A 20,300-nucleotide genomic window follows, 5' to 3' on the forward strand; every position below is an offset into this window, starting at 1 on the left:
TGAGGGGTGACACGGTCCCCATGAGCTGAGGAGCTAAGGGAGCTGCCACCACTGTAACCCCACAGCTGGAGAGAAGCCCCCTGGGGAACGTGGATAACCAGGAAGATGCCTAGGAACGAGCGATTGGAACTTGGACGCTGAGTGCGATTGATTCTAACCCTGCCAGGAGGAGGCCCCATCCATTCAGAACTGCATTTGACCCCCAAGAGAGGAAGGCAGCTGTTGACCCCGTCGGCCACCCAACCGCCTATTAGGAAGCGGGCTGCCCCGACCGAGTACGGCTGGAGGCCAGGGAGGTGTGGAGGCCACGGGAAGGCCTTCTGCTGCCCACTGGGTCACAGGAGGGTCTTCCCAGGGCTGCCAGCGGGGAGCTCTCAGGAAGGGGAGACCCAAAGTCAAAAGCACAGACACCGCCTGCTTCCTTTCCAGTTTAGATCCTCTGGAGAAGGGATCGGCTACCCACTCCAGGATTCTTGGGCTTCCCTGGTAGCTCAGCTGGTAGAGAATCAGCCTGCGATGTGGGAGACCTGGTTTTGATCCCTGGGTTGGGAAGATCCCCTGGAGGAGGGAAAGGCTGCCCACTCCAGCATTCTGGCCTGGAGAAGTCCATGGACTACCCAGCCCATGGGGTCACAAAAAGTCGGACATGACTGAGCGACTTTCACTTCTTTTTTGCACAGGTCACTCCCCAGGGTGAGAACACACTTCCTAAAGGACAGCGAGTGCTGGGGTGGCTGGCCGGGCAGTGTGTGGGGTCCTCTGGCCCCGGGGCAGGGACAAGAGCCACGTGATAAACAGATCAGAGGAGAGCAATGTGTTTTATTTCATGAAAATAGATTTAAAAACAGACTGTGTAAAAGAATTAGGATTCTCAATAATTTACTATTATTTACACGAGCAAATTCTGGTCATTAGTAGACTCTGTGAGGAGATGAACACGCAGAACCCAGACCCTCCCCAAGGGCAGCTGGGGACCCGCCGGGGACACTTGGTGACCTCCCAGCTCCTGTCTTCTCAGGTTGGCACGGTGGCTGCATCACTGTGAGCTTGGTGACAGGCAGGGGAATGGTCCCCGGCCGCCCGGGGCCCCAGCGTCCTCACCCCTTGCAGGAGGCCAGGTGGGCTCCATCCTCTCTGTGTCCCCCACGTGGGCACAGGTCAGCGGGTCCCCTGTGCCCACAGCCGATACCCCACTCACGACCAACATTCCGCCAACACCCCTGGGCTGACAGGAAGCCCACAGCTTCTAGGAAGAAGGTAGGAGGCCGGACTGGAAGCCGCACATCCTGGTCCCGGGAAACCTGGGTGAGGTAACACCCCCCGTGTCGTCCAGAACCCGGGGACCCAGCAAGGTCTCACTCGAAACGTCCTGTGCGCTGGTCCAGGGAGGGCACGTGGGGGAGGCTGGCCGGGTGCCCTCCCGGGGGAGGGCCGGGTGTCCAGTCCTGGCCCGGGCTGTCTCGCAGGCACTTGTATTCCGTCCAGGCTCGAGGAAGCAGGTCCCGGGTGGGCTGGGGGCAGCGCCCGGGGGGCCTCAGTCCAGAATGTCCGTCTCGAAGGGCACCAGGTGGTAGTAGGAAAGGTTGGTGACATAGGCTGCCGGGTCGTCCCCGTCTCCCAGCTCGGCGGGGAGCTCGCCCCCGCCCTCAAACCTGCGTGAGGAGGCAGGCCGTGAGGCTGGGCAGGCGCCTGACCCCCGCCCACCCGAGCCAGCCCCCAGGCGGGGAAGGGCTGCCCGCGGACTGCAGGCTTCCGGCCCGTGAGCACAGACGGGGCAGAACCCGCGAACCCAGCTGGGCCCTGCCAGCGACAGTCAGCCCACTTACAGGTGCTCCGTGGGGTCCACAGCCCCAAGCTGGTCTTTGCCGTTCGGAATACTGTGGTCAATAACGATCGTTTCCGTATTTGCTAAACAGAATCCATTGGACCTCATGATTTCTGAAAACGAGAGCAACGGGGGAGGTAATTCACAAGGGGGTCAGGGTTTGAAGTTCTGACATTTGGGGCTCACGCATCTCTCGTCCTCCTCCTCCGGCTGACACTTCCTGGACTGCGTGCCCAGCCCTTCCCTCAGCAGACCACAATCCCCAAGAACAGGCACCGGGGGCTGGGGTTGGGGGCATTACCAAGGCGGCAGCTGCCTGAACGCTGGCTGGCCCCCAACCGCCAACCCTGGTCAGCAAGCCCCATGCTCAGGCCTTCCACCTACCTCACTTTAAAAACGTGCTTAAAAACACTCCAGATTCCTGCTTTACCAAGGCACCACCGTCTTCCACGCAGGCCCTGACGCACGCGGACAGCTCCCAGCAGCGTTCTCTGCCCCGGTCAGGCCACAGGACGCCCCATGCTGCCATCTCGGCGGGCGTCTGATGCCCTGGTTGTCTGGGGCACCGTTTCCTTTTATTTCTTATACCATAACCATCATTTAGATTATTTTATCCCAATGGACAGATTTGCTCATTTTAAACAAGTGAGACTGTAATTTCGTGTCTGCTTATAATCTTTACAGGTATTTTAGGTACTCGCATCTCAGTTTTCTCAGCTTCTCTCCGTAGGAAGACATTTAGGGAAACCACGCAAAAATGAAGGCAGAAAACTAGACTTCCTTCTCCTGCTCCCAGGACCAAATGACTGTTCATCAGACAGATTTGCCAAGTAATGGCTGAAACTTCCTCCGACTTTCTGGAGAAGGGACAGCGCACATCTCACTGGCCCTTGCAGGTGGGCCGTTGGACCTGCCCGCCGTGAGCGGCACCAACAAGCGGCTTGTCCTCGACCTCCTCTCCCAGTGGAGCCCACCCAGACCCCACCGCCTGAGAAAGCTCGTGAGTCAGAAGAAGGAGCCGAAAACCGGCAAGAAGTCGGTGACTGTAACCGCCAAGGTCAACGGCACCACCGGGTGCAAAGGGGAGGCTGACAAGCGCCTGAGTGGGCAGAGAGACCCACAGGGGACGAGCCCTGACAGCGGGAGAAAGACCCCCAACCTCACAGCTCAAAACGTGGGACAGCACAGAGCCACTCTTTTTTTTAAATTAAAGAACAACTGTTGGAGCCGCATTGGGCAGCACGTGGAATCTTAGTTCCCTGACTAGAGATTGACCCCAGCCCCTCTGCCTTGGGAGTACGGACCTTAACCACTGGACCACTGGGGAGCCTGCAGGACCACCTTCTTTTCTGCTTTTATTAACTGACTCAGATCTGCCCCAGGAAGCATGTAAAATCTCAGCGACCTCAGCACAGCCAGCTGACAACTCCAAATCCTCTCTCCCACCCTCTCCAGGGGAATTGGGGGGGAAAGGACACTACAAGTGAAAACAAACATGAGTGCTGGAAATAGTCACCTTGTATAGGAATCTCCTAGTGTTTATTAAATGTGAGATTTGCAGTTCTAGAACGTGGAATCTAGAAAATGGAACCAGACCCCAAAACACATTTGTTGCAAATAATTCCTTAATGTCGGTGAAGAGAAGCCAGCTGGGCCTCCAGGAAACTCCAGGTCTACCACTTAAGCCTGTGAAGGAGGTTACTCTTTGCTGTTTTTTAGCCTGTAAAATAGGAGAAGGCAACGGCAACCCACTCCAGTACTCTTGCCTGGAAAATCCCATGGACGGAGGAGTCTGGTGGGCTGCCGTCTATGGGGTCGCACAGAGTCAGACACGACTGAAGCGACTTAGCAGCAGCAGCAGAAGCCTGTAAAATGGGAATAACAGTGTCTATCCTAAGGGGCACTTTGGGGGGGGACGTTAAATGAGATAGTTTTTATAAAGACTCTAACAAACGCTGGTGAAAATTAAGGCTGAGACTGTACAAATGCCTGGCTAATAAAAAGTTTGGAGAAGGCAATGGCACCCCACTCCAGTACTTTTGCCTAGAAAATCCCATGGACAGAGGAGCCTGGAGGGCTGCAGTCCATGGCGTCGCTGAGGGTCGGACACGACCAAGCGACTTCACTTTCACTTTTCACTTTCATACACTGGAGAAGGAAATGGCAACCGGCTCCAGTGTTCTTGCCTGGAGAATCCCAGGGACGGGGGAGCCTGGTGGGCTGCCGTCTATGGGGTCTCATAGAGTTGGACACGACTGAAGTGACTTAGTAGTGATAAAAGTTAAATTATATTTCCAGCCTTCCCAAACCTGAATACTCTGGGTCTTGTGACTGATATCAATTCAAAGGTGTATGCTTCCTTTTAAGCTGCACAGCTTTCTTAGAGTTGGTAACAAGCTTTTAGATTAACATGGGGTGAAGAATGTTTCCATTTCCATCCACTCAAAGCCTCGCCAAAGAGGCCAGAGCACTGGCCAGAACCAAGGCCCCGGGAGGCGGCTGGTCCTCATGCCACGAGCGCCTGGCGCCACCTAGTGGAGGCCTGGCCCCCAGCCGGTCAGCCTGGAGGCCTGAGGGAGCCGAGGCAGGGCTGCCCCCAGGCGGCATCGCCTCCAGAGAGGCCACGTCAGAGAAGTCTGGGAGGAAGGGTGGTGAGCGCGGGCCAGGGCTCTCTCAGGAGCGAGGGGAATTTAGCAGGACCGGAGTGGACGTGCATGGGCGGGCTTGCGGGAGAGAGGAGACAGGCCCGGCGGGGAGGAGGCTGAGGGCCTGTTCTGAGGGGGGCTCCGCAGTGACGGGAGACCCAGAGGGGCCACATCCTGACCCGCCTGGGACCACAGGAAATCAACAAATCAGTGAGCCAGGAAGTCAGATCCAGGGTGGCCCACGTGGGTGGCCCACGTGGGTACTGACGACGTGTCCTGGGGGGAGGCCCGGCTGCTGAAGACTCCGTGCCTGGGGACCCCCGAGTCTGTGCGCACCCCCAACACGGGCCGAGACTGGGAGCGGGGCGGCTCTCGGCGGCCAGGACCTCAGGGGCTGGCGGCGCTGCCGTAAGGAACCGTGTTGTGGAAAGGACTCCTGAACTGACCCTCTTCTCGTCTGGATACGCTCAGTTCTTCATTCAGTGACTGACGAAGGTTCATCTTACCTCCAGTGGGGGCACCCTCCCCGTCCCCCCAGGGGGTGGTCCCACACGACCTCGCCCGGGCCCAGACAAGTTCCTGGGCTCCCGGGACAGACCTCTCCCTACAAAACGCTCCTCAGAGCCTCGCCTGCAGCACCGAGGAGAGAGTCTAGTGCCCAGTGACACGTGCAGCCTGGATTAGAGGACGCTGCCAGTGGGCTGAGCCCTGGCTTCCCCTCGCTCCCCTGAGACCTGCAGGACAGCTGGCCATCTCCTCCCGCTGCTGACTTTTGCCAGAAGGCGCGGCCCAAGGCCCACACTGAGGAGCTGCACGCCGAGTGTCCCTTTCTGTTCCACCTGCCCTAAAGCCCAGAGCAAAGGCAATGCCGCGCAAGCTGAACTCGTATTTTTGCGCTTGGTGATGGATTCCAGCCATTCGCTTCAAGACGCCTCACTAATGCTTTCCTCATAGACCATTTCTTTTTTTAGAGTAAGTTCCAATTTATACACCTTTGGAAGCAGGCAGTGGGCAAGCAGCAGGCCAGCAGGGAGACGCACACTGTTTCACAAGATCTGAAAGCAGCCCCTCCCCTCTGCTTCTGTCCTTCTTCGGGCCCCGAGGGGGGCAGGCGTGCCCAGCATGTGGACAGGGGCTGGGAAGGTCTCCGGGACCCTCGGCCGCGCTGCGCCCACACCACCCCGCGCCTCCCCTGCGCTCTCACCTGAGATCTTCACCGGACTCTGAAAGCTGGGTTGAATTTTATGCACGTTGTCATTCTTTAACACCTGATCCAGGGGCGATCTTTCGAAGAAGGTGAGCACAACTTCTGACCTGGAGTACTGGGAAGAAACATGTTCCTTCCTACACACGTTCCTCCTGCTGGCGGGGTGGCATGGGCCACGTCCCCGCGCCCCGATCAGGGGCTCGGGGCCCGGGGAAGGCAGGAGGGGGACCGTGGAAACAGCGCAGGCCAGGTTTGTGCCGGCGTTTCACACATGTCCCCTTCACTTTCCAGTAAACTGTGAGCCCCTGCTTCCGCTTCTTCCCAGGGGGAGAAAACACTGGAACTCCCAGAGCCCAAGGAGGTGCCCTCTCCTTGGCTCCTGGCCCCGCCCCGCCCCCCACGCCTCCAGGAGGGTGCCTGCCACCCCACTGGCCCACCCAGCGCCCTGCCCCACCCCTTGCGTGGCATGCTGATGATGGCCTTGAGAAGCTTCCCCACTTCGTTGAGCCTGGTCTCGATGTCACCCACCCAGCGCCCTGCCCCCCCGCCTGCACCCCCACCTTGCGTGGCATGCTGATGATGGCCTTGAGAAGCTTCTCCACCTCGTTGAGCCTGGTCTCAATGTCATGGGCGTCCTTGATGGCGACCAGTCCTGGAGTCGAAGCAGAAAGGCCTCCATCAGAGGAGCAGACCAGGACGTGAGCTCCCAAACGAAACACAGGCCAACAGGTGGCCTGCAGCGGGGATGCCACCCTGGGGTCGCCCTCCACAGAAGGGCACTCAGCCTCGCGTGGGCCCAGTCCTGCCCTGGGAGCCTGGTCCTCAGCCCCAGTCTGGGTCTCAATGACCCAAAGATGAAGGCGTGTGCTGAAGAGGGGCCGTCTGAAATCCATGGAGGCCCCAAAGGCCTCTCCGAGTGGGACAGGCAGGCCAGCTCCATCCACACCCTGCACAGCGGGCAAGACCAGACCTTGGCCCCGCCAGTGTGGCGGCTGCAGCCAGGGAAGCTGCCCCTCCCCGCCCCCAGTGACACAGCCAAGGTGACCGCAGGGCCCTTGGAAACGGAGCCTGTACTAGAGAAGTCATTTAGATGTGGGGTTAGGAGGGAAAAACCAGATCTTTACTCAGAGAAAACCAGCATGGGCATGACTCATGGCCTCTTCCAGGAACCTGAGCTTCTGCCCCTCATTCCAGTTAGCAGACATCCTGACTGGCTACTAGAAAGTGCAGTGTTTTGTCTTTAAAATACGAGAGCTAACAGGCGGGAGGAGAAGGGGACGACAGAGGATGAGATGGCTGGATGGCATCACTGACTCGATGGACAGGAGTTTGAGTAAACTCCAGGAGTTGGTAATGGACAGGGAGGCCTGGCGTGCTGTGGTCCATGGGGTCGCAAAGAGTCGGACACGACTGAGCAGCTGAACTGAACAGCACAGAGAGCTGGGGTGCGTTTCCGTCTCCCCGTGAGCTGTGCAGAGCGCCGACCTTCCCGGGACTGGCCCTTCACATCAGCTTCCCAGGGAAGCAGCAACGTGGATTCCCAGGACATTTCACGCGACCCGGGACCCAAACCACAGAGGCTGGCATCCTGGAACTACTTTCAGTCACTGAATCTCAGTTTTCAGAAGTCCCGGTTTTGTTTGATAGGAGAATGGTTGTTCATTTTGCAGGCAACTCACTAAATCCACATTGAGATAAAATTAACTTCCTAAACTGCCTGACTGAAATCCAGAGGCCCCTCGCATCAGCCGGAGTCGAGGACGTCCTGCCAAGGTTAGGAGCTGGTCCCTGAGCTTCCTGGAGACAGGCCAGCGCCCCTTCACCTGCTGACCCGGGCTCTGCTCTGCAGTGGCCTGTCTGGTCCTGACCAGCGCTCTCGGCCACGTGGGCCCAGGCAGCTGGCCACAGACCCCAGACTCCGGTCCACACACCCTGTGCTGCCCGCCCCACCGCCACCCGGCAGGCTGGGGTCAGGAAGAAGGTAAGAAGCTACACCCGGGGCAGAGTCTCGGGGTCTCAGGACACATCCTCCCAGGCCTGCGTGCTTGTTTAGAAGTCCACACACACACACCACAGCTCCACCATCTTGCTCCTGCTGCGGACAAGTCTATGGAGGGAAAGAGGGATACTGCAAAAATCCTCTGAAAAGCTTTTAGAGAGGACAGTTGTATAAATCATCCCCACGAGGTGCTTCTTTGTTCTTAGAGAAGAAAACCATCACATTTCAGTTTTTATGACACTTAGAAAACTGCTGTTAAATCACTAAGGTTCACGACACAGTCGTCGTATTTTTATATTCTGTAAGGACAAAGGTTCGTCTAGTCAAGGCTACGGTTTTTCCAGGGGTCATGTATGGATGTGAGAGTCGGACTGTGAAGAAAGCTGAGCGCTGAAGAATTGATTCTTTTTGAACTGTGGTGTCAGAGAAGACTCTTGAGGGTCCCTTGGACTGCAAGGAGATCCAACCAGTCCATTCTGAAGGAGATCAACCGTGGGATTTCTTTGGAGGGAATGATGCTAAAGCTCCAGTACTTTGGCCACCTCATGAGAAGAGCTGACCCATTGGAAAAGACTCTGATGCTGGGAGGGATTGGGGGCAGGAGGAGAAGGGGACGACAGAGGATGAGATGGCTGGATGGCATCACGGACTCGATGGACGTGAGTCTGAGTGAACTCCGGGAGCTGGTGATGGACAGGGAGGCCTGGCGTGCTGCGATTCATGGGGTCGCAAAGAGTCGGACACGACTGAGGGACTGCACTGAGCTGAAGGACGATACAGGAAGGTTAGCCTTGTGTACGGCCGACGTACACAGCACATTTATCCCCACTTTCTAGGACGTAAAGCCCACCGTTGGGTTTATAACCGAGGGTGCCACTGAGTTGATAAACACACTCTGTTCTCCGCTGACCTTCCCTTAGGGCTCCAGCATCAGAACGCAGCACAGAGGAGGCCCAGGGCAACGTGCACTTCAGACACAGCGACTAACGCGGGAGCGTGGATAGACAGACTAGAGACTATTCACTCTTTATCTGACATTCAGACTTACTGGGTACCCTATAGCTTTACCTTCCTGGTGACCTGTTTCCAGAAGGAAGCAGAGAAAGGCAACAAGTGCCCCATCAGACTTCCAGGAACACATCAGCGTTCCGGCTCGGGGCGCAGACCCTGGGGACCCACCCCTGCTCGCCTCATCAGCTCGGGCCCTGTGACCCCACGCCCTCATTCTCAGTAGGACCCTGTGGTTCTTGCCCCGCCCCATGTCCTCAGCCTGAATTCTGTCTGTGGAAAAACTTTAGCCAATGGATAAGTTTAATCAGAGAAGTGAGAACAAACAAGGAAAAGAAAGGAAAACAGCCACAGGAAACTACGTGATAACGACAGTCAGTGAGCCTGGTCGAGGAGCTTCCGTCTCTTCTCAAGAGCCACAGACACCACTCGGAGGCACCACCTGCGAGCTGCCTTATAGACACGGAAACCCCCGCCAGGCGGGGAGAGCACATGGTGGCCGGGCTGCAGCAGTGACGTGTGTGTGTGCGTGTGTGTGTGTGTGCGCGCGCGCACACGCGCGTGCATGTGTGCTCAGCCTCAGCCGCGTCCGACGCTCTGTGACCCCACGGACTGTAGCCCCCCAGGCTCCTCTGTCCATGGGATTCTCCAGGCAAGAACACTGGGGTGGGGTGCCACGCCCTCCTCCAGGGGATCTTCCCGACCCGGGGACCGATCCCGCGTCTCTTACACCTCCTGCCCTGGCAGACGGCTTCTTTACCACCAGCGCCACCTGGGAAGCCCCAGAGGGGAAGCCAAATGGTGCTCTTGCTGCTGCTGCTGCTGAGTCGCTTCAGTTGTGTCCGACTCTGTGAGACTCCACAGACGGCAGCCCATGAGGCTCCCCCGTCCCTGAGATTCTCCAGGCAAGAACACTGGAGTGGGTTGCCATTTCCTTCTCCAATGTATGAAAGTGAAAAGTGAAAGTGAAGTCGCTCAGTCGTGTCTGACTCTTAGCAACCCCATGGACTGTAGCCCACCAGGCTCCTCCGTCCATGGGATTTTCCAGGCAAGACTGCTGGAGTGGGGTGCCATTGGAAACGAAAACACACTTTAAGACAAGAGGGGCTGAAGACATTTCAGCGGGGAAAGAAGGTGCCGGAATCCCTCCGGCAAGAACAGAGGGACAGGTGATTGCGTGACACTCTGGCTTTTCGCTGGGGCACTTTTATTTCCCCAAAACAGATGCCCAGAGACTAGCAAGGCGACTGGGACCAGCGTTCCCAGGGCAAGCCCTCCTTCCTCCGAGGGAACCCGTCCACGTGAATGGCCAGGACTCTGGCTTCTTCCCAGGGCAGCGGGGCTGTGGCCAAAGGTGGAGATTCACAAGCAATAGATTCCGCTGGGTGCCTCTGAGAGGCTGCCCCCCGCCCCCGTCAGAGCCCTTGTCCCAACCTCCCACCAGAGCAGGGAGGCGGCACCACCAGCCACGTGGCCTCCAAGGGCCAGGCCCTCTCCAGACTCTGGGGCCCAGATTTCCCTCCCCTCCTGGGCCTGGAAATCACTGGCCTTTGGTTATTTGTAAAGTGGGGGTGGGGTGGGGAGGTGGGGGATGGGGAAATAGGGGTTGGGGGTGAGGGGTAGGGGAACACACCTGGGGGTAACTGGAGCCCACATCGCCCAGGACAGATGGTGCATCGAGACCCCAGACCAAGCACACGCAGCTGGGAGCTTCCTATCCTACCTGCTCTGTTCTTCCTCTGTGACCGACAGCTTTGGCTTTTACTGACTGGTACCGCTCTTCCAAATGTGACTTGTTTACAGTAGGATTTTTAATTTTATTTTTAATTTTATTTTTATAAAATAGTGCTGACATACAATAATTTGGGATTATCTAGGAACGTTAGCTTTTGTATTCCAAATATTGTTGATGGAGCAAAAACTGTGGCAATCTTGTTTGACCCAGATTTACTGTCTGAGATCGCGGTTCTAAAAACTGCAGGAGGGTAAGGTGGTTTTGAATTTGCAAGGCTGGGCAGAGAAACTCCAAGGCCTCTTGATTATGGGCTGCTGTCATTCCAGGACCAGCCAGCAGAGGGCTCCAGCAGACCGCGAGGACCCGCCGCATCCGGGTCGTCCTCGCAGGAAACTGGCTCGGAATGCTTCACCTTCCTGGAAAACTGTCTCGTTTCCGATAAAGCACAGTCACTAATACAACCTCAATCTTAAAAGTTCACTCTACACAGCTTCTGATGTGAGAAATTTATCCAGACGTCACCCAAAACAGTTAACAATTTGAAACCCAAAGACTGATAACACGACTGTATGTAAATTTCAGTATGTTGATTTCACATCCTTTTGGGGGGTTAAAATTCAGGCTAGAGCAGCCAGGGGGCCCTTCTTGTCCCAACTGGCGCAGTCTTGAGAAGCAAGACCAGGACATGAGCGTCTGTGAGTTCCAGGGTAGGTCTTTCTACGAACACGAACACCGACGCATTCTCGGAACCCAAACTGAACACCCTGGTACAAGCACAAAGATCAGGCTCTGAACAGACACAGACCAGCGTCCTCGCCGCAGACACCTGGCCCCACGTCCCACGTCCCTGGCAGAGGTTCCAGTGACCGTGCCAGCCTCCAGGGATGGGCTCAGGGCGGAATCCAGCTGAGCACCTGGGGCCCCTTCAGTTCTGGGTGTGAACACAGATCCTTCTCGGGTCAGTTGGGAAGGCGAGTCCGTTACCCAGAGAATGCAAGTCTCTCAACTGGAGACCCACGACAGAGCCCTGGGGAAATCCGTGATGTGAACTCTCCGACCAAATCAAGCAAGACGTTGCAGTTCAACAGTCCACCCTTCACTGTCCAGAGAAGCAGACGGGCTGGACAAGGTGAGGGGTGCAGAGTCACCTTGTCTGCACAAGAGATGTACGTGCTTCAAGCTGCTGTTGCTGTTTAGTCGCTATGTCGTGTCCGACTCTTTTGCGACCCTGGACTGCAGTCTGCCAGGCTCCTCTGTCTATGGGATTTTCCAGCCGGGAATACTGGAGGAGGTTGCCACTTCCTTCTCCAGGTGCTTTTTTCCAACCCAGGGATCGAGTCCCTGCCTCTTGCACTGGCAGGCAGACTCTTTACCACTGAGCCGCCAGGGAGTGTAACACAAATTCTGGAAACAAAGCGTTTTAAATTTTCCAGGAAAACCCTCCGTGATAACTTCCTAAATATGTGTTGTCTGTACAGACAGTCAGGGTAAAAGCAGAGGGGACTCACTCAGGGAGCGCGAGAGCTAAGCCAGGTGATCCCTCATTACACTCAGCGTCCAGACCGCAGCCCGCTCTCCCCAGGTGGACTGCGGCCTCTCACTCCAGTGGTGGGCGTCCGGCCTCTGCCCTGGGCTCCCCCTGCTGTACGCGGGGCTCGGGAGCCGGCTGACGGAAGACTCCTTGGCTTCTTCCCACGCCTGTGAGGTGCTCCCCTCGCACCAAGCCCTCCTTCCCCAGGCCGCCTCCTTCTCCTCCAACCGCGAGCAGAATTCCTTACTCAACTTCAGACTCAGCATGCCTAAGGAGCCACTTGCTGAGCCTTAGTTTGCCTTAAAACTCGGAAGGAATTTAAGGAATAAACAGCACCCGCCCCAGACCCTCAAACAGGAAGCCCTGGGCTGTGTCAGGGGACGGGCACTGGGTGACAAGACCCTGCCCCCGAGCTGGCCGGGACGATGCCCATGAGATCGAGGTGACCACAGGGAGGCGTCCCCAGCGGGGCGCGGCAGGGGACTTCCCGGGAGCCTCTTTTCAGCCTGGTGACCAGAAGGGCTGGTGGAAGTCGCCGGTCACCCAGGGAAGTGAACACGAACAAATGCACCCACGAGAACGATTTTAGTGGGACGATGATACCAAGCCCCGGCAAGGCCGAGTCCTCGCTCGTGGTCCAGGACTCACCCTGCTGACGGCTGCTGGGCCGCACTGGGGCCCGGGGTCCCCACGGGGGCATCGCTCTCGCAGCCCCTCCTGCAGCTCCAGGCAGAGCCCCACGGAGCGGGCACACCCAGCTCGCTTCTCAGGGTTCTGCCATCACTGCACACCCACCTTCCCTGGCTTTGAAGGCCCCCAACCACAGGCACCTTCTGCCTCTTGGGAAAGCATGGATAAAAACACACAGCGAAGTCACAGCAGGCCCATGCTATTTTACAAAGAGAAGAGGACCGCGTCCCGGGGGCCAGCCCCAGGGCAGCCGGATGCTACCAGCAGGGCCTGGTGCTGAGAGGCAGAGCCAGGCCTCCCTGTGGATGTCTGATGGGGGGGATCACAGCTGAGAAGCTCCAGAGCCAGTGACGGCCGTGAGCTTCTGACCACTCCTTCCCCAACGGAGCTGGCTTGGTTCACCTGGGCCCATGGCACAGCTAGGACCACGGGCCACGTGCCACCGATGGGGGCGGAGTGTCTGGGGCCCAGACAAGGGGCTCGGAGTGACAGCCGGGGCGGGTTCAGGAAGGAAACCCAGCATTAGGAAGGGAGCGACAGCGGCTCCCAGGAGGCGAGTGTGGCCGCCTCGGGACCCAGGGGACGGCAGAGCCCCACAGCTCAAGCCAGGCGCCCTATATATGGAAGAGGGTCAAAACTAGGTCTGTGAAGCAGAGCAACCCCCAAAACGCCCAGAGAAGGGAAAGCGGCCCCTTCATTGGAAGAGGGGGACCCCCTGCAGGGAAGTCAGGCTGGGGGCCACGCCGGGTGTGGGCAGGGCAGAACCCCAGCCCCAGTGCGGCGTCCGTTGGGTGGGAGAAGGTGGCCTTCACGCCACTGCTCCGCGGCCCGGAGCCCTGCAGCCGCTGCTGTTTTCAGCCACTTTCACCAAGAAAGTGAAATCGGGGTCCTGCAGTTGGCCCCCAAATCAGACAGCGATCTCCCCCCTCGTGTGGGGAAAGCACAGAGCTCCTGCCCTGTCCGCCTGAGAGCAGGGCCTGGGAGTGAGCACTGTCCCTGGAGCTGTCGGTGGGCAGGGGTGTCCTGGCCGGTAGACCCACGTCCGGGCCCAGCTGGTAGGTGCTGGACACCTTCCCTCCACCCACCCCACGTCTGAGATGGTCTGCGAGGACGCCGGCAGATCCAGGTCCCTGGGGGCAAGGGTGTACGGACGTCACCCCAGCACATACGCAGGCTCTTAAGGAGGGGCCTCACTTGGAAAAAATGCCGAAAACTCCGCGTTCAAAGCCAGGCCCTCTGTCAGCTCCTCCAGTCGGCATTCTGCCTCCCGACGCTCCCGACAGGCACATCTGGCCTCTCAGTAATCCCCAGGCTCTCCCTCCAAGATCACTGTTTGACCACTTCCCTGGGCTTCCCTCGTGGCTCAAAGGGTAAAGAAAGAATCTGCCTGCAGTGCAGGAGACTGGGGCTCGATCCCTGGGTCAGGAAGATCCCCTGGAGAAGGGAATGGAAACTTATTCCAGTATTCCTGCCTAGAGAATCCCCATGGACAGAGGAGCCTGGTGGGCTACAGTCTACGGGGTTGCAAAGACCAGGACACAACTGAGCGACTGAATGCCACACGCATATCATCTCTGGCGCCTCCCCTGGTCCTCCTCCAGCCTTTCTCAGCACAGCAGCCAGACTGCCCACCCATCCAGTCCCTGTGCTTCCAGCTCTCCTTCTCCAGCAAGAGCCTTGCGCTGAGCGCAATCTGCCCACTCCCCCCCAACACACCTGCCCTCCAGCCACAACAGCCCTCTCACTACTCAGATACCAGGGCTCATGCCCACCTCAGGGCCTTTGCACATGTGCTGGCAGCCCCATCCCAGGCACTTACGTCCCTTTCTGCCCCCTACCCCCACCAGCCCATCTGAAAGTGAACCCTTCACTTGCCCCAACAAGTTACAGCTCCTCTCCTTCCCTCCTTGAATTCCTTTCTTCTGAACATGTACAACCATCTACCATATTTTTAACTTATCTTGATCATTATCAGATTCTTCAAACCAAGACACAGAATCATGAGGGCTAGGGTTTGTCTGTTTTGTTTTCTGCTGCATCCTCAGCACCTAGAAGCTGCCTGGCACAGGGGAGGTGGCTGGGAGATACTTGCGGAGTGAACGCAAAGCCAAAGCGTTGGTATTACAACAATCAGGAACCGAAGATCACCTGACCACTTTGGAAATAGAATCTCTGGCTGCGGAGATGACTGTATAGAGGCTGAAATGGGTGCTATTAAAAAAAAAAAAGATCAAAATAGTCCAAAAGCTCCAAGGAATCGTTGGGAAATTCTGCATGGTTGTCTTTTAAAGCATAAACCTTTCCAGACGTGAGCAATGTAACAGGCAAGTGACCTTGCCACATCTGGTCAGGAAGCCCTGAGCCAGTATATTACGCAGAGGAGATTTCAGCTGGAGACTTGGCCCACCTGTGTCAGAGGGTAGGAAATTGCAGAGAGGGACGCCTCGGTCACCCAGAGATAATATGCCCAGGAAGCAGCTGCCTCCTTCCCCTGGCAGGGGGACAAGGAAGCAAGGACGTGGGCATCAGATCCGGATGCAGAGGCGCGTAAGGTCAAGATGCCAAGGAAAAGGACAGAGGAAGCAGGACAAGTCCCGAGCGCCGCCTCGCCCAGCTGGAAGGCCAGGGAGGCGGGCCGGCGAGCCCCGAGCCGCCACTGCACACGGGTTCAATACCTCACCGGAGACACACACGTTACACGGACAGAGAGCCAAGGCAGCACCAGCGAGTGCAGAACGCAGGGACAGTACACGCCGCACAGAACACGCTCCCCCCGCAGCTCCCCAGGGACCACGGCAGCGGGCTCCGCATCCCGAGTGCACGCGGGATCTCGGAGGCAGGTCAGGGCCAGGGCTGCCCATGCCCTGGAGGTGCCCAGTCCTCTGCTGACAACAGCCACCCGCGGCCAGGACGAGCTTGGAAAGCCAGACTTGCTCACAGAACTTTTGAAAAAGACAAGAGGGCCAATCTAACCCAGCCCAGAAATATGCAATAAATTTAAACTGAGGGCCTCTGATGGGGACTTATACTGAGAAAACTTGCCATCTCAACACAACACACACTTCTGGATGCCTTTTGCATGTACGGTTTGGACATCCAGTCCGTCTTTTTATGCAAACAATAAATCTACCTGGAAATAAAGTGAACTCTTCTTTGACCTTATGGCGATGTATTTTACTTAGCAAACAACTTTCCTGGACCTACGAGGACTGAAGGAAGCACAAGGCCTTCCCATGGGTGCGGCACACTCGGATGGTGCTGGGAGCAGTGGCGTGCCTCCAAGCAGAGAACCGGGACCCAGACAGATGGTTGATGTTGCCCTTCCTCGGCCTCAGAGGCGCTGAGCTGGCCTCGCAGGAGGCCCCCCAGTCAAATGGAGGTCTCCCCACTTGCCGCAACTGTCAAGACTCCAGCCGGGAAGATGGTTCCCACGGTCCATCACGGGCTGTTAGAGAGCGTGCACACCCAACCCTGGTCCTCATCCAACTGCCCCGCACCCCATCGCATGTAATACCCCCATCTTTCTGATTCAGACACTTAAACGCAGCTATGAGATCCCTTCTGCATCTTGGTTTCTCCCTGGTGACCACGCTCTTCCTGACTCCCTGTGGGTGCCCGCTCTGCAGGGGCGCTCTCTGTGCTGACACTTCAGAAACTCAGGACTGACCCAGTGCAGCCTGCCCACAGAGACAGAGCTGGGAGCGTGCATGCGCACAGCGGGTGGGTGTGGGTGTGCATGGCAATGGGAGCTGCCTGTGCACGATGGGGGCCTGTGTGTGCAAGGCAGGTGTGTGTGCATAATGGGAGTGTGCGTGTGCAAGGCAGGTGTGGGTGTGCACTATAGGGGCAGGTGGGTGTGTACTTGATGGGAGTGTGTGTGTGCACAATGGGGGCGTGCGTGTGCACGGCGGGTGGGTGTGGGTGTGCATGGCAATGGGAGCTGCCTGTGCACGATGGGGGCCTGTGTGTGCAAGGCAGGTGTGGGTGTGCATGGCAGGTGTGGGTGTGCATGATGGGGACGTATGTGTGCAAGGTAGGTGTATGTGTGCATGATGGGTGTGTATATGTGTGCACGACGGGGGTGCGTGTATGCACGGGGGTGTGGGTGTGCACAGCGGGTCACGTGCCTCACAGTCACCCACGTTCTGCACAGTGTGGGCATGTGTGTGCACAGCGGGGGTGTGTGTATGGGGGTCACACGCCTCACACTCACCTGCCTTCTGCTCCGTTTCCCAGGTCCCAAAACAACTGAAGCTGCGCCTCCTCCCGCCTGTGACCCTCGTCAGAAGCCACATCCCTGGAGGGCTCACTACTGCCAGACAGGGAGCACGAGCGCCAGCCGGCACAGGGAAAGTGGGCGGGGAGTCCCGCATTAAGGGGAGGAGCCAGCCCGGAGCACCGCTGAGCGGGGTCCTCTGACACTGAGGCCTGGAGGGCTGGGAGGGCATGAGCAGAGGAGGGGAAGGCAGATTCTGGGCTACGTCTCGGGGGCACCTGTTTGCTTTCGGCCCTCCCCGTTCCAGAGAAGATGAAAGGCATTGAATAAAGCGCTGGTCCTTCATCTAAGCTTTCCTGACTTGGGCATCCATTTGATACAGTGAAAATACAATAATACACACCCCCCCCCAAACAGCGAGTCAAGGTAAACTGCTGCCATGCTTGGGATGGCACTGAACTCCCTCCAGAGCAGCCATCAGCCTGAGACTCCAGGGGCAGGGCCGGCAAACTTGCCAGCGTTGGGAGACTTGCCAAGTGACGCGTCTGCCAGATGAGTCATGAGAGTGAGCTAATTACCCAGATAATTCACACTCAGGGCAGGGCTGTCACCAGCGGGGGTGGAGAGTATCCCAAGACCTCAGGGAGACGCCCCCGAAGGAGCCCCTGGGCTGCGTTTACAGGACGGTGCCTGCCTTCTCAGCGGGGCAGGTAGTCCCGCCTGTGGGGTGGTGAGGGGGCCCAACCTTCCAGCCTCAACTTCAGCCTCGGCTCCTTCTCCTCCAGCCTCCTCTCCGCGGCCCACGGGCTGGCCCTGGAGGCCGCAGAGAGGAAATGGGAAGCCACCCAGTCCCCGCGAGCCAGGAAAAGTCACAAGGCCTGGAGGAGGCGGCCCGGTTCATCAAACCCAAGGCGGACCCACCCCAGCGGCCCCTCCCGGGGAGAGACAGAGGCCGCGTGGCACCTCGCACTCGAGCTGTCGGCCACCCGGCCACCGGGGACAGGGGAAGCGGCCCCGCGGGGTAGGGGGTGCCGCCAGACAGGGCGCGTCCCCCGCGGGACGCTTTCCTTAGCTCTTCCCCAAGGCTCTCGCAGCCCCTCCGGCCGCGGTGGCAGAGGCTGGCCGGTGGCTCCCCCGTCCCGCCTGCCTCGGCCCGCACGCAGACTGCCGCCCGTCCGCCAGTGCTCTTCACGGTTCGGGGGCGGGCGGAGGTCTGAGAATCCCTGTCCCGTGCCAGGCAGGGGCCGTAGGGCGGCCATCCCGGCTTAACAAGCGCCCCTGCAAGCCCGCCCTCGCACTTTACACGAGCCCACTCCTGCCTCCCAGACCTCGAGGCCCTCGGTCCCCGGGCCCCCCGACACCCCCAATCCCCCAGTCCCCCAGGCCGAGCCCGCGCCCACCTTGGCGCAGCGGCGCGCGCGCCAGCTCCGGCCGGTCCTCCGGGAAGGCGTCGCGGAGGCGCTGCCACAGGCGGCCCAGGTCGGCCAGGCTGCGGTGCAGGTAGAGCACGCTGCGGTCCGACCACTCGGTGCGGATCTCGAAGAACTCCTCCTCGTCGCCGCGCCGGCTGACGACAAGCCGGCGGATGCCGTTCACCCAGCAGCCGCGCACGAACATGTTCACGAGCGACGTGCCCTCAAACACCGCCGAGGCCATGCCGCGGGCCCCGCATCCCCGGCCGGCAGGGGCACGCCCGCCCGGGCCGGGGTCCACCCGCGGCCGGGGTCCGCGCGGGGTCCGTCCGGGGCCGGGAGCTGTCTGCAGCCAGTATCTATTCCGGGCCAAGGTCTGTCCGGGGTCCTCCTGCGGCCGGAGTCTATCCGGGGCCGGGGTCCGTCCGAGGTCTGTCCAGAGTCGGAGCGATCTGGAATCTGTCCGGGGTCCGCCCGCGGCCGGGGTCCGCGCGGGGTCCGTCCGGGGCCGGGAGCCGTCTGCAGCCGGGATCTATCCCGGGTCGGGATCCGTCTGAGGTCTGTCCAGAGTTGGAGCGATCCGGGGTTTCTCCGGGGTCCGGGTTCGCCCGAGGCTGGGGACGGGTCGAGGTCCTCCCTTAACCTGTCCGGAGACCGGCTCGGTAGGGGCCCGCCCGGGGCCGGGGACCGCGCGCTCTCGGGGCTGGCGCGGCCACAGGCTTATAAGGCGCTTCCCATCGCGGGCGGCGCGGTCCCGACGTCGAGGCCGAGGGCGCCTCCGCCGTCCCCGCCTCCGGGCGGAGGGGTGGCCTGGCCGCCGCGCCCCGCGCCGCCTCCAGAGCCCGCGCCGCTGGGGCCGCGGGTCCCCAGGCCGCGGGGCGGAGCGGAAACCCGAGCGCCGGCCCCGCCTCCGCGCCCCGCCCGCCCGCCCGCCAACCCCCTCCCCCGGCCCTAGCCGCCGGCCCGGCCCGGAAGAGCCTGGGCCGGTGCCCGGGTGGCGACTGTTCTCGTCTCGTTTCTCGATCTTGGGAAACTCTCGGGTCAGGGGGCTACGCGCCCCACCCGACCTGCGGGAGTGGAAGCTGAACTTACGCGCGGCGGGGCGCACCGCTCCGGGGACCGGCGCCGGGACTGTCCGCCGGGTTCCCGCCGCCCGCACGTCCTCCCCGGGCCGGGCCCGAGGCCGGAGCCGCCCGCCCCGCGTCCCCCGCGCATTCCAGTCGCGCCACTGCCCGGACGCGGCAGGGGACAGACGACGCGGCGGGCCCGCGCCGGCCCCCAGGCCCCCCACCCCCAGAAGGAGAGGGAACCCGCTGCTCAGAAGCGGGCCGGGCCGGCGGCGGGAGAGGGCCCCGGGGAAGAGCGCCCCCGCCTGCGCGGGGCGCGTGCTGAGCCCAGGGGTTTCCAGAGTGGCCGCGGGGCAGCTGCCGGGGGAGAACCCGGGGTCGCAGCCGCTCGCTCTGCAGGATGGTCCTCACTGGGAGGTAACTTCAAGACAGAGTTCAAGACTCGGAAGTTAGTTCAGGCGTTGGAACTCGATTGCAGAGTGTCTTGGGCGACCTCACGTCGCCTGAGGCGGGGTGGACGGACCCAGGGCGAGGCCCTTCAGCGCTTTGCACTTCTAGAAAGTCTCAAGAAGCCGAAGGCCGGTTGTCGGTCACGTGACGCAACTTGTCCGAGGGGTGTGTCCCCCACACCCCCAACACACCCCCAACGCACCCTTACACACAATCACCAACTCCGAGTTTTGCTCAGCAGGCTCCAGTGACTCGCCCATGTCGGACCGTCAGCTTTCGTCCAAGTTTTCATCCAAGTTTATCTTTACCTCCTGTTTGCCTTGTGAGCTGAGAAGAGAAGGTGTTTTCCACAGGCTGGCGACCCCCTAAAGTGGCAGCAGCCCGTCCGTGCTGGTGACTGAGGGGCTGACCGCTGAATCCTGGTGACGGATGGGCTGACCACGGGGTCTGCAAGAGGTACCAGAGGGTGGAGGTGGGGGGCTGGGCCGAGTATTCCCGGCCCCACCACAAAGCCC

At 59.6% G+C, this 20,300-nt stretch overlaps 1 protein-coding gene across 1 annotated transcript; it reads right to left on the reverse strand.

Annotated features, from left to right (window-relative positions):
* Window positions 1-801: 801 nt before the first annotated feature.
* On the reverse strand, window positions 802-19,794 carry PXDC1 (PX domain containing 1). Its single transcript, XM_040249365.1, has 5 exons — window positions 18,257-19,794; window positions 6,238-6,329; window positions 5,675-5,792; window positions 1,827-1,938; window positions 802-1,652 (listed from the first exon to the last, which is right to left on the reverse strand). Exons 1-5 carry the CDS (start codon window positions 18,510-18,512, stop codon window positions 1,535-1,537), a joined length of 696 nt encoding a protein of 231 aa, XP_040105299.1. The 5' UTR covers window positions 18,513-19,794; the 3' UTR covers window positions 802-1,534.
* Between the last annotated feature and the right edge of the window lie 506 nt (window positions 19,795-20,300).

The sequence above is a fragment of the Oryx dammah genome, unplaced genomic scaffold (assembly GCF_014754425.2).
Source record: "Oryx dammah isolate SB20612 unplaced genomic scaffold, SCBI_Odam_1.1 HiC_scaffold_11, whole genome shotgun sequence".
NCBI lineage: Eukaryota > Metazoa > Chordata > Mammalia > Artiodactyla > Bovidae > Oryx > Oryx dammah.